This window comes from Podarcis tiliguerta (genome assembly GCF_965153285.1).
Source record: "Podarcis tiliguerta genome assembly, chromosome: 1".
Classification (NCBI taxonomy): Eukaryota; Metazoa; Chordata; class Lepidosauria; order Squamata; family Lacertidae; genus Podarcis; species Podarcis tiliguerta.
In genome coordinates this window covers 99,033,699-99,052,961 of record NC_139534.1, presented here as the reverse complement: position 1 = coordinate 99,052,961, position 19,263 = coordinate 99,033,699, and the positions used below count along the sequence as shown (strand labels likewise).

The following is a 19,263-nucleotide window of genomic DNA, read 5'->3' as shown; positions in this document are numbered from 1 at the left end:
GTGAGGAGGGAAAAAACAACAACCCCAACACACCGGTGTCAAAGCGGAGTCCAAACGGCCAAAAAAGCAGTCACTAGTTTAGATATACCTTCTACTATCTTATTATTAATATTATTTATTTATTTAAACCCTTCCCAAAACTGCATCGTCTACAATGTATCCTTCTGATTTTATTATCATTATTATTATTTTTGCACATTTGCTGACTCGCCTCGCTTGGTTGGAATAAGAAACGACCCTAAAGACTTGAACAAACGTACAGAAAATGGGGGTTAGAGGGTATGGGGGAAGAAACTTAATAAAAAATACCTGGACTTTTTTTTTTCCTGGGTGAGTATTTTTTTTTTTTCTCCTTTCTGTTTTGCTCATTTTTTAAGTCTCTCGCTCGCTCGCTCGTTCTCTCGCTCTCGCTCTCGCTCTCTCGCTCCATTAGCATTTACAAGGTAAAGGTGTGTAAAATGTTCACTTACAGTCTCTTGACTTCCCCTTGGAGGTTAATGTATTAACGGGTTGGAGGAAGAACCCTGATTTTGATGTGTGAAATAATCAGAAAGTCCACCCGACAGTCCCGTGGTAAAACTGGGCAAGGACGGTCTGAGGGACTCGCAGGGGAGAGTGGAGGGCGCCTGCGGCGAAGTGGACGACGAGGCGGCCCGCCCCGTCATCGAGGTGCTGCTCTGCGAAGTCATGGACGGGTGCGGGACGTGAGGGAAAAAGTAACTGGTCTGTCCCGCCGCCAGAAGGTTGACGGAGCAGGGGTTGAGGGAATAGGTGCCGGAGCAGGGCACCGACAAGCCGCAGGGCACCGAGGCGGCCAGCGCAGCGGCCGTGAGGTGGTGGGTGGCGTAGGGGATCTCGCCGTTGACGAGTCTATCCACGCTCAGGCCGTTGGACGTGGAAAAGGAGTGGTTGTTTCCCAAGGAGTTCTGAGTCAAGACGGAGCTGTAGGGCATGGGGTGGCTGGGGTAAGCCGACGTGGTCCCGTTGTAGCTCAAAGTGCTGCTGGCCCGCGGGTGGTGGAGGGACAGGAAAGGCGACATGGGCCAGTACAAGGAGCCCGCCCTGTCCATGAAGGTCAGGCCGGTGGAGGTGAGGCGGGCGCCCCGCTTGAAGGCCAGCTTGGCCCGCGAGGTGGTGGAGCGCCGCCGGAGCTTGCCCGTGGTGCCTCCGATGAAGACGTCGTCGCTGGAAGGGTCTAACATCCAGTAGTTGCCTTTGCCAGGGTCGTCGTAGTGCCGGGGCACCTTGACGAAGCACTTATTGAGGGAGAGGTTGTGGCGGATGGAGTTCTGCCAGCCCTGCTTGTTCTCCCGGTAGTAAGGGAAGTTCTTCATGATGAACTCGTAGATGCCGTTGAGGGTCAGGCGCTTCTCCGGGCTCTGCCGGATGGCCATCATGATGAGCGCGTTATAGCTGAACGGCGGCTTCTCGTACTTGCCGTTCTTCTTCTCGCCTTCCTTGCCCCCGCCGTCGCTGCCGCCGTCCTTGGCCCCTTCCGACGGGCCCTTTTTCTCCTCGGACGCCGCTCCTTTCTCCTTGTTGTCGTCCAGCTCGCCTGCCGAGCCGGGCTCCCCTTTGCCGCCCAAGAGGTCCCCCTTGGACACCTCCATGGGGCCAGAGGCGGCGGCGGCGCCAGAGGCGGCGGCGGCGGCCGCCACGCCGACCCCCACCCCGGGGGGCTGCAGCAGGAGCTGGTTCTTCTCTTCCTCCTCGTCGTCCTCATCCGGGGTCGCCCTCTGGGGCGGCTGCTGCTGCTGCTGGCCGTGATGGTGGTGGTGGTGGTGGTGATGGTGGTGGTGGTGCGGGTGGTGGTTGTTGTGGTGGTGGTGGCTGTGGTTGTTGTCGCTCTGGACGGCTTCGGGGACCAGGCTGTTGATGCTGAAGGACGACTTGGGCAGCATTTTCACTTCCTTCCTATCGCCCATGTCCAACATCACACTCTAGGCGGAGGGGGAAAGTTGCACAGCCGGCAGGAAGAGGTGGTGGTGGCCGCAGGCGCTGGTGGTGATGATGGGGGGCGCTGCTCGGTCCGTCCAGGAAGGCTGGAGGATGCTGAGGAGCAGCGATGGGCAGCAGCAGCAGGAGAAGGAGCGAGGCAGCGGGAGTAGCAGCAGCAGCCAGGCACTTGCACCACTAGCTCCCGTGCTTGGCAAGGCATGTAGCAAGGACGCAGGAGCAGCCGGGGAAAAGGAAAGGAAAAAAGAGATGAGGGACCCAGCAGCCAGGCAAGGAAAGCCAAGGCAACGGGCGGGTGGGGGAGGAAAGGGGGGCGCGGAAAGGCTTCCCCCCCTCGAGGAAAAAGAAAGGGTAAAAGGGGGGCTTTCCAAAGGGGAGGAAAAGATGGTCGCCCCCCTTGAAAAAAACGGAACCCCGAGTCCCCTCTGTCCAAAACTACTTCATGGTGCCTGGAGCCCCCCTAGTCCACCCGAGCAAGGGAGGGCGGGGGGGAAACCGGCAGCCGGGGCTGTGGATCAGAGCAGCCGAGACAGCTTTAGCTACAATTAATTTCAGAGCTACAGACACACACTAGGGCTGTAAAAAAATTTTTGGTTTAACCTTTCCCACCGGCCGCCCAATCAGAGAGCGCGGCGTACAGGAACGTCTCCCCTGCGGCCGGCCAATCGGCGGCGCGCTTTCTCCTCCTCTTCCCCTCGCGCTTTCTCTCCTTCGCCGCCTCCCTTTCACCCTTTCGCAGCCCTGACGGCAGCGCAGGGATACCAAAGGGGGCAGGCGCATCACCGCGGCAGGTTACCTTTTCCCCTCCTCTGAATCCCCCCTCCCCCTCCTTTTCCTTGGCAACACCCCACCCCCAAATCCACACACACCAGTTTCCTCATAAAAACCACTCTCTCCATATATATATATATATATATGTCTCTGTGTGTATGTATGTATATATATATATATATATGTCTGTGTCTATAGGTGTCTATGTATGGCTGGGTGTGATAGAGATCTTTTCTCACACGCTTTCTTTTTAAAAATATTTATTTATTTTTATTTCCTGTCAGGGGAGCGGAGAGAGAGAGAGGAGGGAAGAGGAAATGGTGGCTGAGGGGGAAAGAGGCACTACTTTGCGCAAGCCCACCGCCGTGGTGCCTTGGCTGAGGCAGGATTTTGTAGGCCTCTCTCTCTCCATCTCTGGCTTCTTCAGTGGCTCGTCGTGGTATTTTCTTCCTCACGGGGGAGCCGCTTTATGGGATGTTGGGATTGTGGAGGGAGGGGAGGGCGGCGGCAGAAGCGGGAAAGGCCTCCTGCTTCCAAGAGGGCTTCGTTCCGAGTTGGGTCTCCTTGGCTTGTTTTGCGCCTGAAATACCGGAAGAGGGAGGGCCAGCCAGGGCGGGCGAGGGCAAAGGCGGCTGTCCTGGAGGCGGTTCCGGAGGGAGAGTGGACTTGCGAGGGCGCGGGGAAGGCCCTGCGCTCCTCCTGGCGTCGGCCTGTCTCGGAAGCGGAACTGAGGACGGACGGACGGACAGCCAGGGAAAGAGAGGATGAACGACGTCCAGAGAGAACGGCGGGCGCTTCGGGATTTCCTTGGGTTTTTGTGTGTCATTTCCGCAGTGATGGGGGTCAAAAGGCCATAAATAAAAATAATAATAGCAAATGCACCCAAGGTAATCGATCTTCGTTTCCTCCCCTCCCCCATTCCTCCCACAACCCTCCCCGCCCTCCTCCCCACCCGCGAATCTTGCCTCTGCTGCGCTGTGATTTCTCACCCGCGGATCCTCGCGCGCGCTCCCTCTCGCCCCCGGGGTCGTGTGCATGCTTCCTCGCAGGGAAGGCGCCAGGTGGGGCGGGCGACCGGCCGGCTGATAAGGCTTTGCGGCCTCGGCTCTCGGGCCGCTTTCCAGGGACTCCCGGTCGCTTTTTACCCACCGGGGGAATTGGACCGACTTAACCTCGGCTCCCGCCATCGTGGACGGGTCCTGTGCAGGTTTACCCGGGACTAAGATCTGCTTTGTGCAACGGGGGCTTGCTTTACGAGAAGTGAGTTGTTTCTTTTAAAATACGAGCTAGGAGCCAGTTTGGGACCCCCTCAAGAGCACAGAATGCGTTTAAATAATTCTAACTATGTATGATCTGTCTTCCGCAGTGGAAACGGAAACGAATACATGGCAAATGCCGTGCATCGGTTATTGTTTTTATTTTTCTGGGATCTTCCTGCTCTCTTTTTTATTTTGCATTTTATATATGGGGTTTGATGTTTTTATTCTTGGTGGGAATGAGTTTCTGGGGGGCGGGGGAGGAAAAAAAGAGACCAGCTAGGTGATGGGGGTGGGAGATAAACGGGCTACTTTTGTCCCGCGATTTGCCCCCCCCCCTTTTTTTTTTTAGTTAATAGAAACGGAAAGAGGAGAGCTTTCGGCGAGGATTTCCTGGGGACGATAATTCATTGTTACTCATCCATATTAAATCCTCTCCATTCTTCAAGCGCGAGACATGCAGCCTTTTGCTGCACGAGTTGTGCGGGGGGACGACCAAAAATCAGAGAGCAAAATGTCACCAGGGGTGGGCGTTGCGGGGAGTATCCGGATCAAATTTAAAGCAAAGTTGTGCCATTAGTTTGTGTTTAATCCACATCACACCATCAGTACTTTCCACGTACATTGTTGCAAATGCAGAGTGATTGCGATTTAAAAAAAGATATACATACCACGGATATCTTGAAAGGGGTGGTGGTCGATTCCAACATTAAGAGGGAGGGGGAGTAAGAACAACCCTATCAATTGGGAGATGCCGTGACCTTTGTGGGTTGGGATAACCTCGAATGACCTTGCCTCACTGGCATTTATATACACTACCTCGCAAAAGACAGTTGTTAGTGGGCTGGGGGAGGTGTGGGAAAGATGAAAGGGACTATAAGCAACCAAAACAACCCCCCAAAAGGAGTAAGGGATTGCATTTTCCAAAATATATATTATTTGCTCAATAACATACAGCACTACGATGGAACCAACTTGTGCTTTTTTAAACCACGGTTTCCCCTGAATCGCCTTTTCCCTTCTGAAATCGAATTCTGGAGAAAGGACAGCTTAGGTAAACATTTACTGATGTGGAGCAACGATACTATATGATATGCAGGAAGGAAAGTGTTGATTAACACAGAAGGGGGAAAAAAGCGAAATTAGCTGATTGCATGCTCATAAGTGCAAGCTGTCATTGAACTGCTTTTAAAATAGACACAGCTGGGTGTTTGTGTTGCAAAAATTCTTGTGTTTTTGCTAATACTGAAATAAGCATGATTTTGTATACCAAACATTTTCGGATCATTAAAATTTGTAATCTGCGCTGGTTGTGGAACACAAAGAGGAGCAACCGATTCCTTTGGCTGTCGAATTTGCTGATATGATATTAACTCAATCAGGTCTTGACAATCGGGGCCATTGTGCCTTATCAAAGCTCTTTGATCCATTTAATACACAAAGTGCCCGACGTGGGCATTGTTTGTTAACATGGAATGCCCCCCCCCCTCCAACAAAGCCCCTGCTCTGCAACCGAACGGAAGGAGAAAGTTTGTTTATTGTAACACTACAACGCCTGATGAAAATTTAATGCTCCGAGGTGTTCCTTAGGTCAGAGCTGCGTTTACACTGCCTTGGGATCCGGCGTGAAAATGAAGCAGGGAAAACACACAAAAGAAAAGCAAACAAACAAAGACAGTAGCAGAACGCCCCCGCCGGCCCACAGTAGTTATTCCTTGGTCAAAGTTTGACAAGTTAAATCCCTTTTCTTCCCAAATTATGGACATGAAATAGATGACCTATCAACTGTCCCCAACCTCTCCAGCACGAAAAAATGAAAGTCAAGAAGTCGGATTTCAATTCAGGTCCATCGCCCCTCCCAAAAAAATTTACACTATTTGTGCGCCATCCTTAACTGCCCACTGGATCGGGCGTCGAATGGCGCAAAAGTCTATACAAGCAGCAATCTCGTCAGCTTAGCCTAGTGGCCAGCCTAGTGGATCTCTCCGGAAAGAGAGCCGGAGCCCTTTCCCAAAGGTCCCTTTCCCCAGCCACGACTCTGAGGTTGCGATGCTACAATGCTTGTTTTATTTCCCACTGATCATGCACGCCAGTCGCAGGCGAATGGCTGTGACGCCAAGACTCACCCACCAACTAAATGGGAAAGCCTCGCGTCACAGGTGCAGGGGTTGATAAATCTGGGCTAAACCAAGGATCACTCCTCTGGCTGCTGCCCAGTCGCAAACACCAGGAAGGATCAGAACTCCTTCCCTCGCCCCAATTTTGGTCTTTATTATACATGAGTCGAAAAGGTATAAAGACACCCCTCCTTCTTTCATCGCTCAGAGAGTTTAACATGCAGCAGGAATTATTAATTCGCATTATCTTGGGAGGCGATGGGAGCCAAAGTCAAGCACCCTGGCGCTGCAATCCTGTAACTACTTAAGCATTGAACTCAAAGGGGCTCACTTCTTACATGACTGAGCTGTTTAAGTCACATCGATTTCAACGAACGACTCGAACCGGCCCTTTAAGTCTTTCTCATTTAAAAGCAATGGAGCCCTAAGATTGGTTGCTATGCTCCTTGCCTGCTATTTTGCGCGCCCTCTTTCATTGCAAAGAACTAAGAGGAACAACAACAAAATTCCCACCCAATACGGCATTTGTGTGTGTCCTCCTAACCCAACCAGAAGTGCATCTGTGTCCCACAGCCGATGGAAGGCTGTGGAGGTTTTGGTATCGGGCATTGGGGGACCAATGGGCCTCCTGATGTTGCTGGACTCCATCTCCCATCAAGTCCTGGCCTGCGAGGCCAATGCTCAGGGATGGTGGGAGTTGTAGTCCAACAGCAACTGGAAGGCCACAGATTCATCCTTCCTGGTCTAAGACGTCTGGAGGTTGTATGGCTCTTCGCTCTAGATGAGAGATGCAGAGCGCAGCTCTAGAATCTGCAGCCTCTTTGGGGTAGTCTAGGAAAGAGACTTTCCCGTCAAGCTTGAGAATGTGCCTGTGAAGAAGGACATAGCAGATGCTTGATCCGAAGCAAACGAACACGGCGGGTAGAAGAAAGCAATAGAAAAGGCAATAACTGCCCCCGCCCTTAACTCTTGGAGACACGGATTCGCCCCTTCAGTTGCCCATATTTATTTTCTGGAACGGGAGACAACTCCGTGCGCCTGCCTATTATGGTCCAAAGGGAAGCAAAACCCACTTTGCAATTAGGAGGTTTTAGGTCACGGATTTAAATCTCCACACAGTTCTCCCAACCCCCTCTACTGACTTCCAGGGTTCTTCACACACGGTCTTGGTGAAATTAAGATGAATCTGAAGGGCCAGGTCTTCAGAAAACCCATCACCTTATCTACACTAAATTGATTCGAAAGTATGATGAGATAGCGCCATTGCTCTGCTTGACAGTGCGATCCTATACAGAACTCAGAAGCAAGTCCTATGGAATTCAGTGTCCCTTGTACGCCATGCACCTAAAGTTCCTTGTTTCCCCTCAAGAATCCTGGGAACTGTAGCTTACCCATAACGGACTAACAATTCCCTAAACCAGTGCTATTTTTCTAGAAAAAAAGAGGTGCCGGAACTAACCATGAATGCCCCCCTTGTTCTCTTATAATGGCAATGGCGCCCAACTGAGAGGTGCCAAAACGGAGTTCTGGCAGGTTCCCGCTGGAAAAAAGCCCTGACCCAAACCCTTGACAAACTACAGTTCCCAAAATTCTTTGGGGACAACAGTGTTTTTAAAATGTACAATGTGTAAGCAGCTAGCTTTGCAAACTGTTAGTGTGTGGAGGTCCCAAAGGGTGGCAGAGACTGCCCTGGGTCAAGACAGACCTTAGACGATGGGATTCCATTGCCCTTAACTTGGGAAGGCAATGAAGGCTTCTTAAATTCACTGTTAAAGGCATTGAGTAGCCTAAGCTGCGGTGTCACTGGGGTGATCCGAAGAGCCAAGAGACTACAGTAAACATAGGAAACGTCCCTCTACAAAGTCCAGCGCAGTATCTCCAGTTCAGACACAGAACCTCTCCCAGTTCTACCTGGAGATGTCGGGGATTGAACCTGTGACCTTCTGGACTCAAAACAGATGCTTTCTAGTACTTAGACATGGTCCTAGGTGGAGAGACCCTCCCAACTTGCTCTTGAGTACACCGAGAAACGTAGGGACTAGAGGGGATGAGGTGGACAAGGAAGGTGGTTGCGCGCACGGAGATGAGAGAGGCAGATGCCAGCGAGGTAGAAAGAAAAAGGAAATTCAAAGGAGGTAGTTGGATGATTGGAGCCACGAGTGTGGCGGGGGACGTTAGCTAGATATTAAACCTAGACAGAGAAGAAAGAATGATTTCTCGACGGCAAGATGCACACGTAGAGAAAGAGCTAGGACTGTGCCGCCACCCTCCAAAAAAAGTCTCCCCCATCTCTGCTGTCAGAGAGGTCTCCTGCCTCCCTCGCCAACTCTGGTGTCACCCTTAGCAGCTGGGAACGGCGCGAACATCTAGTGATTAGAAGTTTCCCTCTTTAGCGTGTTGTAGGCTTCTTCTGCGGGTTTTGGTTACAGGTTCTACGATTAGGTTGGCGAGAACAGTAGTGAACTAAACTTCCCAGTAAGAGGTCTTCACACCAGGGAAGTGTTACTTTGCCGCCGCAGCCCTGCCTCGTCACTCATTAGGAAGCCGCAGGTTGTCAGCGGCTTCTCCTTTCGTGGCGCGCACACGGGTGCGCGCGTTCACACACACACACACACACACACCCCAAAGCCCCGGCGCTGAAACTAAATTAAGAGAAGCACATGATTAAGAAGACAAGCGTCTACGGGGCCTGTCATTTCAGCATCCCTTCCATCATAACATTGTTGCACGAAGAAATTTGCTTGAAACCCTTAGCAAAAAAAAATTTTTTTTAATGTATATATATATATAATTTTTTTAAAAAAATCGGTGGAAGAGAGAGCCTAGGCTGAGATGGAAAGAAAGAAGCAAAGAAAGAAAGAAAGAAAGAAAGAAAGAAAGAAAGAAAGAAAGAGTGTGCTTGGAGCTTGAGAACTGTTCGCTCCGGATTGTCTTCTACAGAGGAGGGAGAGGAGACGCTGGCGAGATCCCAGGGGCCTCCAGAGACCGTGGAAACTCTTTGTACATCTCTCTCTAAGCAGGTACGTGGGCACTGGGAACCGGTGGCGGGTGGGGTGGGGGTTGAGAATGAATAGATTCTAAATCAATTCTAGGGTGTGTGGGGTTTTTTTTTGGGGGGGGGGTAGCCCACCAGACAGACTTTCTCTCCAGCAGGCTTCGGGGAAACTCCCCCTAATGCTAGCGCTGTATGGAACACCAAGTTCCCACCGGATGACTAATGCTCATTGGCATGGAGGAGGAGGTGGCGGCGACGCACGCGGCGCCCAGGACCGCGCGAGCGGCCCTCTTGGGAGCGAAACTAGGGGAACGGATTCAGCTCCACAGCCTTCCTTCTCCTTTCCCGACCACTTGACTTCGCTGGCTACTAAGTACCCATCTCTGTCCCGTCCCCCCCCCCCCCGCGCCCGCTTTTGGCTGTTAAACACTGAGTCCCGGCCGGGAGCAAATGCTGAGGTTTCTAGAGTCAGTTCTGGAGAAGCAATCCCGAACCAGGGGAATGGGGTCTGGGTCCTCCTGCGAGTCCGGTCCTCTGCACGCTGCCTTGGAATTAAGTCCCCCGAGACGCTACTCCTTGGCTTACTCCCAAGGAAGCGCGCAAATATTGCAGCCGTGGACTCCGGAAGGGCGGGGGCGGGCGGGTAGGATGCCTTTGGCTGGCGTCATCGCTTGGGTCTCTCGGATCCATTGGAACGTCGCAAGCTGCCGAGTCACGCAGAGCTCTCTCTCTTCCGAAGAGAGACGCGCGCCGGGGTCGACCGTCCATCCGGTTGCTTCCATTCCAACCTCCCAGGCGCAGAGTTCGAAGTGTCTGGATCGCTAGTAAAAGAGAACACCCCAAAACTTGGGCAAAGTGCGTGTGTGTACGTTCAACACGCGTTTCTTGATGTTGTGAGGGTTAAGGGAAGGGGTGGGGGAGATGAAGGGTGCGGTGGGGAGAGGAGGCGGCGACAGAGACCGGGTGATCAAACTTTCCCACGGCGGGCGCGCTCCAGAACCTACGAGGGCATTCCGCAAACTCCCTTGCAATTCTAACGAGGCAGCGAGGGAATGTAAGGCTGTAGCTACTACCCACGAAGAACGGCGTCAACGCGCTAATTCTCTGCCTGGAGGGGCGCCACGGTGTCGCAACATTTACGTCGAAGGGTGTGAATATTAAAGCATTCGTTTTTCGGTCGAAGCTTCCTATTTGCTATTTTTTTTTTTTTTTAGAAACCTAAAAAACAAGTAACTGTCGTGCCTGGTTGGGAAAGACCCTTCTAGATTTGTAGGAGAAACAGGAAATATTCACACACACACAAATGTACGGGTTTGTGTATTCCTGTGTGTGTATTTTACTTAATGCCAAGAGATCTAGCCAAATCTGCCCTCCAGGGTGAGCGTTCTTTTGGCAAATGTTTTGTGGGCATGGGAATCACGGGTCTCTGGTGTACAGTTCTGCGTCTTCTTGAGGATTTCTAGGGAAAGCGCGGCAAATCCTGTTTTGGAGCAGATGGCAGGATTAGGTGATCAACTGTATCCCTTTCATTTTAAGATTATTATTTTTTGTTCTGTGAACAGTAAAAGTAGATGGCAAACCCATGGGTGCGACTTATTGCTATGGGATTGGGCCCTCCACCTCCTAAGAGTCATATAGATCGTGTGAAATGTTTTCCATAAATGAATTATATGGAGTATATTTCAGTCAAACTTTTGGTCGGTAGATATCACTATGAAAACCCTAAAAAAAACAAAACCCACAACGCCCCCCCTCCAACTGATTCCGGAGGCAATATACATAACAAAGGAGAACTATTCCAATGAAGAAGAAGAAGAAGAAGAAGAAGAAGAAGAAGAAGAAGAAGAAGAAGAAGAAGAAGAAGTTCAGTCTGTACTTCAAACCGTACAGAAGTTCAGTCTGTACTTCAAACCCACTCAGGGAAAAGTTTTTAAAGTTTCCTTTTAAATCTCTGGTATCCAAAATGACCAAAATATTAGATGACCGTGTCTCATGATAACAACAGTGAAAACGATAACAATAATTTTAAGGCATCAAATCTGGAGGCATCTCTAATTAAGTTGCATTCGCCCAATCCTTTTTAAAACCGTCTTTTCTGGAGCATGAGAAATACGAAGTTTTAATTTTCCATCGTTGGCAAACACTAACGCCTCTGTTTAAACAACAACAACAACTCATAAGGTGTGGCTATTTTCTTCCCCATCCATAACCAAAACCGATTTAATTTTATGGAAATCATTGGGGCCCAGTTCTAAACATTTGTCTCTGGCGTCGGTTATATTGCTCCGCAGAATTTCCGTTGTCAGGAGCTGAGGATGGTGACGACGCACTAACACAGGAAAAGTTGTTGCGAAAATGGCGGGGCGGACGCACAGCTCCATTAGGGACCTCTCCTGTAGCGGGTTAAGCCTCTCCATGCCATGTAGCAGAACCTCGAGAGCGAAGCGTTCTTTCCCCCCCTCTCCGGAGTGCAGCAACTCCGAATTAAAGAACCTATTTTGATCTTGCTTTGAAAACTGGGCAGAGGAGATCTGAGAGACTTTCCTCGAGCTTGTGGCTGCTCGGGCCCCGAAACAACGGAGTGTCGCGATGCTTGCAGATAAACAAGACAACACAACACTCGTCCAGCTTTCATTTCTTTCACTGGAGCCCTCTTTGGGCGCCCTAGGTTGGCGACGCCAAGAGAGGAAGGATGCGATTTGCGCGCCTCGGGCGATGGACGGAAGGAGGCTGAAGCCGTCCAGGGGCGTCTGCTCAGGGGCCTGCCTCGGGGTGGCCTGGGCTGCCTTCGGGTGGGAACACCCTCGGGGAGGTGAGGATGCCAAAGAGTTAAGCGAACTTGTTCAGGGCACTTTAGAACAAAGAGGGCGTTCAGGTAGTTTTTTTTTGGGGGGGGGGTTGGTCTTTCTTTTTCCCTTCCTTGGGCGGTTGCAGCAAGGCTTCCACACACAAAGCTTGATCTTTTCTGAATGTGACTTTAAAAATGGAATTTTAAAAAATCCCACTCTCGCGCCCTCTCAGTGAGAGAAATGCGATTTGTTTTGCTTTGGAATTTGCAAGGGGGAAAAGAATCTTAAAAAACAAGAACGGGAGGGAGGGAGGAAAGGAAAGGAAAGGTCTGCCCTAGAAGTTCTTCTGCCCTCCTACGGATGAGAACGGAAAGTTTGCAGACTCCCCCGCCGCCTCCGCCACCCACGCTCCACTTTCTTTCATCTCTCTTTTGCCACACATTACGTCTAGTGGTGGATAAAGTCCCTGTAGTCTGCCCTTCCTTCCGGGCACTGACGCCTGAGAAGAGAGATCCAGAGTTCTCCAGAATCCTTTGTGTATTTGGATTTATTTAGCGTGCCAATTATAACAACAGTTTCTCTCACGCACATCAACACAGACACTGAGGGTGGGACATTATTGATTATTATTTTCGAGATCGTCCTACAAAGTGCAACTCCAGGACCACATTATCCTGTAACCCGGGAAACCCAAGTAAAACAAAGCGATCCTTGGGGGGGGGGGTATTGATATTTCTTCTCCCTCTCTCTCCCCTTTTCTCTTTCTGCTTTGTATCTATAAATCATTTAAAACATCATTTACATTACGCTCATTTCTCACCCTTAAAACTTTTAAAAAATAATAAAAATAAGCCCCTCTGGTTCTAGCACAACTTTGGACTAAGAAAGGTTGAAGACTTTAAAAAGGATTGCGCATTGCAATCCTGTGCATGTTTACTCGGAAGTAAGAACTGTTGTTTCCAGTGAGGCTGCTCGTATGTGCTTAGCTTTCCCTTCTGAGATATATAATAATGTGTGTGTGTGTGTGGCGGGGGGGGGGTTCTCCTCGTTGACTCCCTTTGTTTTGAGAAATGGTGCGTTAGCTGTAGATGTCAAAACTCTGAGACAGCCTGACTAGTTCTAAGTGTTGAAACCTCATCACGAGAATTTCCACCCGATCCTCAACTCCTAACTAACACGCTACCCTAAATTAAATTGGCTGAGGAGCAAAAGCGTCGGAGATGGAGTTGTGATGCAGGCTGAAAGCGTCGCCGCTCCGCTTTGCAAAGCGCCGTGTTTTTATCCCCAGTCGTTGGAACGCCGTTTAAGTCTGCATTTAGTCGGGAGTCGGTCTTTATTAATTCAGAGGGACTGAATACTGTATAGGCGCGTCTGGGACGGAGCAGCAAGGGGGAAGATTATTCCAGCCACTTTCTGGCTCCACAGTTCATAAATGAGGACTTAGAACCTAATGGTTGGTAAGGGAAGGAATTTATGAGTGAAAACCCGAAGCGAAGGAGTCGTTCTCATGGTTCTAACTCCACCTCACCCTTGCTCAGACGTTAACTTGGGGTTAAAATGGACCCTTCGTTTACATGCGTGTTTCTGTTTCCTATGCGGAAACCACCGTCTCTTTCCCAGAAAGAGTAGCCAGAACACCGACGCAGGCAGAGTCGGTGCGCCGTCGAATTCGACGGCCGCCTCTCGGTTGGTACGAAATCGGTTTCGATCCCAGAGCATCACTTCCCTGTTGGGTAAAGAAACGGAAGAAACCTCACTCAGCATTAAGGCCCAGTGTGTCTAATGACGTCCACGTCAGTGTACATAGGGCTTTAAAACGGTGGATGTTAGGGACCATCAGGGTAAAATGTCCATCCGCGTGTATAACAAAGATACAGCGGCCAGAAGCGTGGATGGCTTGAACAAAGGGTTGGAGAAATCTGTGGCGGAAGGGCCTAGCCATGGTTTATGGGTGCGGAAGGGAACCTCTAGGTACAGAGGAAGTCTACCTCTGAATCCCAGGTCCTGGGCACAAACAATAAAGAATTGCCCTCGGTGCCCTGGCCTACTTAGGGACGGCTTCTTCAAAAAGGCTGGAAGCTGTGAGTCTCAGAATCCAGGACCTAGAGAGTTCTCAGGGTAGTCCTACGAAGGTGGGTCTTGCCAGCCTTCGGGAAAACCCAGGGGCGTGTGGGTGTGTTGTTTGTAATACGAAGAGATCCAAACACGTATGTGTCCTTTCAGAAGTAAGCCGTATAGAATCCAAAGGTGCTTACTCCCAGGTAAGTGTGCATAGGATCGCAGCCTTAATGGTGTCTCTCGTCTCCCTAGGGCTGGGCAAAGCGGATGGACCCGGCACCAAAAAAATCTGCTTTTTTGCGGGGGGGGGGTATAGTTAGCTTAATCCATGACATAAAGAGTCCAAAGTTGTAAGCGGACCAAGCCAAAGGGGGCGGGCGCGCAAGTCCCATTGAAGCGCACAGAAGGCCACTTGGAACAATGCCCTAGTTGCCCATTGGATTGGTTTGCTGGCACATCGGATGCCCGCGACAAAGCCATAGGGCTGGGATCCCTGGATCGAGCCTCTGCGCCTCCAGAGAGTTAAGTCACTGTTGGTCGTTACCTGTGTAATCGACTCCAAAAAGAACATAGGAACAGTATGTAGATAATTAGCTTAATTGCTTCGAGGAACGTAATTGGCGTTATATTTTCCTGTAGCAGTGTGTGTGTATACCCCTTCTCCCTTGATAAATATATATTTAAAAAGAAGCCCTCAACTGCCTGTCTCGACATGTTCTTATGTTTTGAAGAATATGAGGAACAACAAACCCATTACAATAGTCACCCCATATGATTAGGCATGTAATATTTTCTGTTTGCGCCTTTTACTCGCTCTCCTTTCTTGAACCCAACAAAAACAAACCTGTTCGTGCGCTTCTCTTTCGGATTTCGAAATCTCAGTGTGTGAGGTGGAGAGGGGTTTTTTTTCTCAAGGGGGGGGGGCATTAGCCTCCCCATCCCCCCCCCCCAAAGGGCTGAATTCTATTTATAAATGTTAGGGACGTGTACGTTACTTTCCACCCCCCCCCCAAAAAAAGGAACGGAGCGGCAATTTCCCAGCGAATAGGATTAGAAAATATATATTTTTTAAAAAGCTACAAAGTATAATTCAAATCAAATTACAGAAAATTGCTTGAAAATCCAGAGCAGGAGCGATCCATTATGTCTGTTTTATTAGTGACAAGTACAATTACTCTAAACTAAGGAACACTGGTGAATATATAATTGGCCGTAATCATGTTAGTGTTTGAATAAAAATGACGGGAACATTTAACACTTTGACAACAAAATGTTCAGGATGAAGAAGGGGGTAAAAACCTTATTTATTCAAACAGTTTTTATTTGTAACCACGTGAGGGGGAAACATACTTTTGCTGGGGAGCGATCGATGACTTTCACCCACCCTTCCGCCCTTTCTGTAACAACTAAATCTCTCCCTCTCTCTGTCTCCCTCTCTCTTTGGTGCGTATTGGAAGGGAAATGATTTGACTACACCTCTGCGCCTTTCGTCTAGTCACTACCTAAAGGACGCCACCTACAGGGAAAGGTCCCTATCCTTTTCCCCTTACAGCCAATCACCGAGAAGGACCCCACATCCATGTTAATATTCCTCCTTAAATTGGGCTCCTAAATAACAATGATCACAATATTTGCTTTGGAGTTGCCTTGGTTTGTTAACACTTGACGTGATCTACAGATCTGATTGTACGAAGCCCCTCCCATTTCTGTGGCATGGATCTGCGAAGTTTAATAACAACAGCGACAGCAACAACACTTGCTTGGGTGGAAGGGGGAGAGAAAGATATTCTGGTCTTATTCAGGAGTTCTAACGACTCGTAGGACTGCTGGCTGGGAAGGGAGGTTAAACCCTGAGTGTCGATGCTTTAAATCACGCCATCACACTCTTTTACGCGCATACAGGCACTTGACGTTCTTACCCATTTTTAAAAGGCGACCGAATACAGTACAGATTTCATAGAAGAGTTAGCAAAGCCCGGTTACCCCTAGCATACAGGTGCGCATGCACGTAAGCCGCATCCACGCTACCGCTTTGATGGGCACGATTCCGCTCAAGGAGCTCTGGGAATTATAGTTCGGTTGGTGAACTTGGGGAAGATTCTTAGGCAGGTCTGTCTTTTCTAGAGTCTTTGTAAAAACTACAATTCCCACAGTTCATTGTGTGAGACGTTTGACCGTAAAACGGCAACTCGGTTTAATTTCCCGGGATTCGGAAACATAAGAACACAGAACTAAAACAGTATAGGAGCAGAATGTAACAAAAACAAAAACAAACGCAGCTTGAAAATTATTTTATTTCGCTTGGGGTCAGGTTGTACCAATGAGGCTCCTTCAGTTCTATTTGCAATCTGGAAAGAAAAAGCACTAGGTAGTGTTTTAGCCACATTTTGCAAGATTTGGAAGTTGGTCTGAACTGAGGTTTTCTCAGCGAAAAGAAGGGGAGGGTTGGGACTCTGAAGGGTTTCCAAATAGTATTATTATTGTTGTTGTTGTTATTTTTATTAAACGGTTTTATAGGTAAAGTTCCTTCATGGGCTCTTTCAGCTTGATTCCCTCCAAGTTAACGAAATTCTGGGATGCGAACGTTTCTGGTGTTTTTAAAACATGAATTCCTATTTCTCTTCTGGAAAAAAAAAGATCTTTGACGTTTCCAAATAAAACACCTTAGGTTGGCCTAGCCCTAGAGGTTTCACTTCTTTTCATATCGGTTGAGATCCTGGGCTTATTGAAGTCACACGCGCAAAAGTCCCATTGATTTGCATGTTCACTGATGGTGCTAAGCTTCATTCGCGTGCTGGTGAATTTTTATTTTTTTGGGGGGGGGGAGGGACAAAGTGGATTAACCTGTACAAAGAGGAACTGGGGCGGAGGAAGGTAGAACATTTCTGTGCAAATCTGAAAGCGATCCCCAAAGTTTTAGACACTTTGTCCAAGACCTGTTTTAAAAGCCTCCCATGTCATCACAGTTCGCCTTTATCTGAAAACTTCGAGAGTTGTGTGTTCCAAATCGACCGAAATCAGGAAAAAGACCACGCGGTTGTTGCATTAACACATCTTCCTTTTATGTCTCTTCGAATCCTTGCATCCTTGTTAACAAGCATTCCCCCCCCCCCCAAACAACAACGACAACCTGCCTTTTTGTGTGCGTGTGCGTACTAGATGGGTCTGATCAGCCAAGCCCTTGGCTCTCGTTTTTAACGAACAAGTCTATAATTTCTTGCCGGCATTTTATTAAACCGCAGATGTTAGCCCTTTTCTACGTGTTCGGGCTGCTAATGCCCGAGCACTTAACACCACAACAAAAAAATGTTCCTCGTCACTGGAGCCTTTCCCAGGGCCGGCTCGCGGCTGTTTGCCTTTGGTCCCAAGGCACGCTAAACAACGTGGGGAGGTAAGGAGGGGCGGGGGAGCCAGAGCGGGCGTCGGTGGTGGTGGGAGGACACTTTGGGAGGGCGGGGGAGGGAGCCTTGGCTCTCCGAACTCCCCTCCTGCCCACGTGATTTCCCAGGCGCCCCCTCCCCACAACCCTCATTTCCTAGGACTAGAGGGAGCCCGAGTCCCCTACCCGCTGTCCCCACCCACCCACAAGCATCGGAAATTTGGGCAAAGAATCGAGCTTGCTGAGCTCTCGGTCTCCAGCTTCACTCCCCACGGTCCCAATTATTTATTCACATAGGGGAGAATCGCAGAAGGTCTTGCCTGTTTTGTTTCAATAGCTTTGGAGTCTTCGCCCTCTTCTTACGTTCACAGTAGCGCGCGTTTCTTTGGAAAGGACCTGAATGCACGGATCGTTCTTTTCTGCCTACCAGGGGAGCGAATATTTCAAGAGACCACGAATGGTGGTTGGTGGTTTTTTTGTTTTTGTTTTAAATTTACTCATTTGTGGCTGCAATCCTATACCCACTAATCTGGCGGTAAGCGCCATTGAGGCTTGTGCCGGACGTGTATTGGACGTGTATTAAGAGAGCGAAGCTGGAGATCAGACCCCGGATACCAACCAGAACCAAAGCTTCCATAGAAGCAGAGAGGAAACTATTCTAATTCTTTCAAAACACGCCAAAAGCATCCCTCTACACACACCTGAAATAAAAAAGTTTCTTTTCAGGAAATGATAATGCGATCTGTTACAAATCAAATGTTTATGCTCTGCAAAGCTTGGGAAAAACTCCCCCCCCCCCCCCGCACCACACACACACAAGTGCTCGGCTAGCGCAGGTGAAGCACGGCTCATTTGAACTGCACCAGCGACATCTAGTGGCCGAAAAGCTTTCCGTCAGCTTGACGCTCTTCGGTATAACGAAGCCAAGAAAAACTGAGCAAGGGCTTCGATCCTATGCACGCTTACTTGAGAGTAGCCCCATTGGACTTAGTGTGACTTTCTTCCGAGTAGAGCCTGGAGAGTTGCTCCCTCAGCGTCTCTCTCTCTCGCTCTCTTTCTCAGTCCAAAATGATTTCATAAAACAGGCCCAAAGGTTTGGGAAAAGACACTGAGGCTATTCTAAATTATTGCCTAATAGGGTTTTCTTGGATGTGTGTGTTTCTGTGATGAGAAGACATCACACATCTGAAGGCAGCTCTGTATAGGGAAGACTTTTTTTTATGTTTAATGTTCTTTTATGTTTTTATATTTGCTGGAAGCCGCTCAGAGTGGCTGGAGCAACCCAGTCAGATGGACGGGGTACAATTATTATTATTATTATTATTATTATTATTATTATTATTATTATTATTATTATTATTATATAATAATAATAATAATTTTTAAAAAGAGGGAGGGTTATTTTTGCCCCTCACACAGCTCTCTAAATGGGGCACAGCCGCCCCGTCCCAGACTCAACACACAGGACCAACCAGAAGTTTCAAGGCAATTTTCAGGAGGAGGTGCGAGGACGCAGCTGTCTGCAAACTTTGTCTTTGGGTTCCTCCGCGCTGCAACGGCGGCGTATCACTTTGCCGGACATTTTTCTTTCTGGCTTGTCCGAAGTGGCGGCTTATAGATTGGGTGGGCCGAGAGGCGAGTGGGCCTCTGCTTTTCCATCGCCGAGCTCCTTGTTTCGATGTCGTTTCCTAGATGGTTAGAAAATTGGCAGGGGGCTTCTGGCCCTGGCGACCTCGCGGCTCCCGGCTCTGGCTCTCCCGCCCCCCTCCCTCCTTTTCCAGAAAGAAAAGAGGACCGTCCAAGTTTTCTCCCTCGCAAGAGCAGAAAGGAAAGCTTCTCACTGTCCCAATGTCACTTGCTCTAGAGTAGCGCCACTGGCTCGACTAGGGATGGGAGAGACTGTGAACTGCAACCTGAATGGGATGTCAAGTCAAGATCAACC

General features: G+C 49.4%; 1 protein-coding gene and 1 long non-coding RNA gene across 6 annotated transcripts in view; one reads left to right on the top strand and one right to left on the bottom strand.

Moving 5' to 3' along the window:
* FOXG1 (forkhead box G1) overlaps positions 1-2,792 on the bottom strand; it is a 51,185-nt gene extending 48,393 nt beyond the window's left edge. For all 4 annotated transcript variants that reach the window (XR_014514322.1, XR_014514323.1, XM_083453005.1 and 1 more), the window contains exon 1: positions 471-2,792. Coding sequence is in view for 2 of the 4 variants with exons in the window: in XM_083453005.1 (XP_083309131.1) it covers positions 495-1,934 (1,440 nt within the window). In the remaining 2 variants the exon portion in view is untranslated. The remainder of the gene's footprint in view (positions 1-470) is intronic.
* A 5,435-nt stretch (positions 2,793-8,227) lies between these two features.
* Positions 8,228-19,263, top strand: part of LOC310683667 — a 147,106-nt gene continuing 136,070 nt past the window's right edge. For both annotated transcript variants that reach the window (XR_014514483.1, XR_014514484.1), the window contains exon 1: positions 8,228-9,120. This is a non-coding gene — a long non-coding RNA (uncharacterized lncRNA). The remainder of the gene's footprint in view (positions 9,121-19,263) is intronic.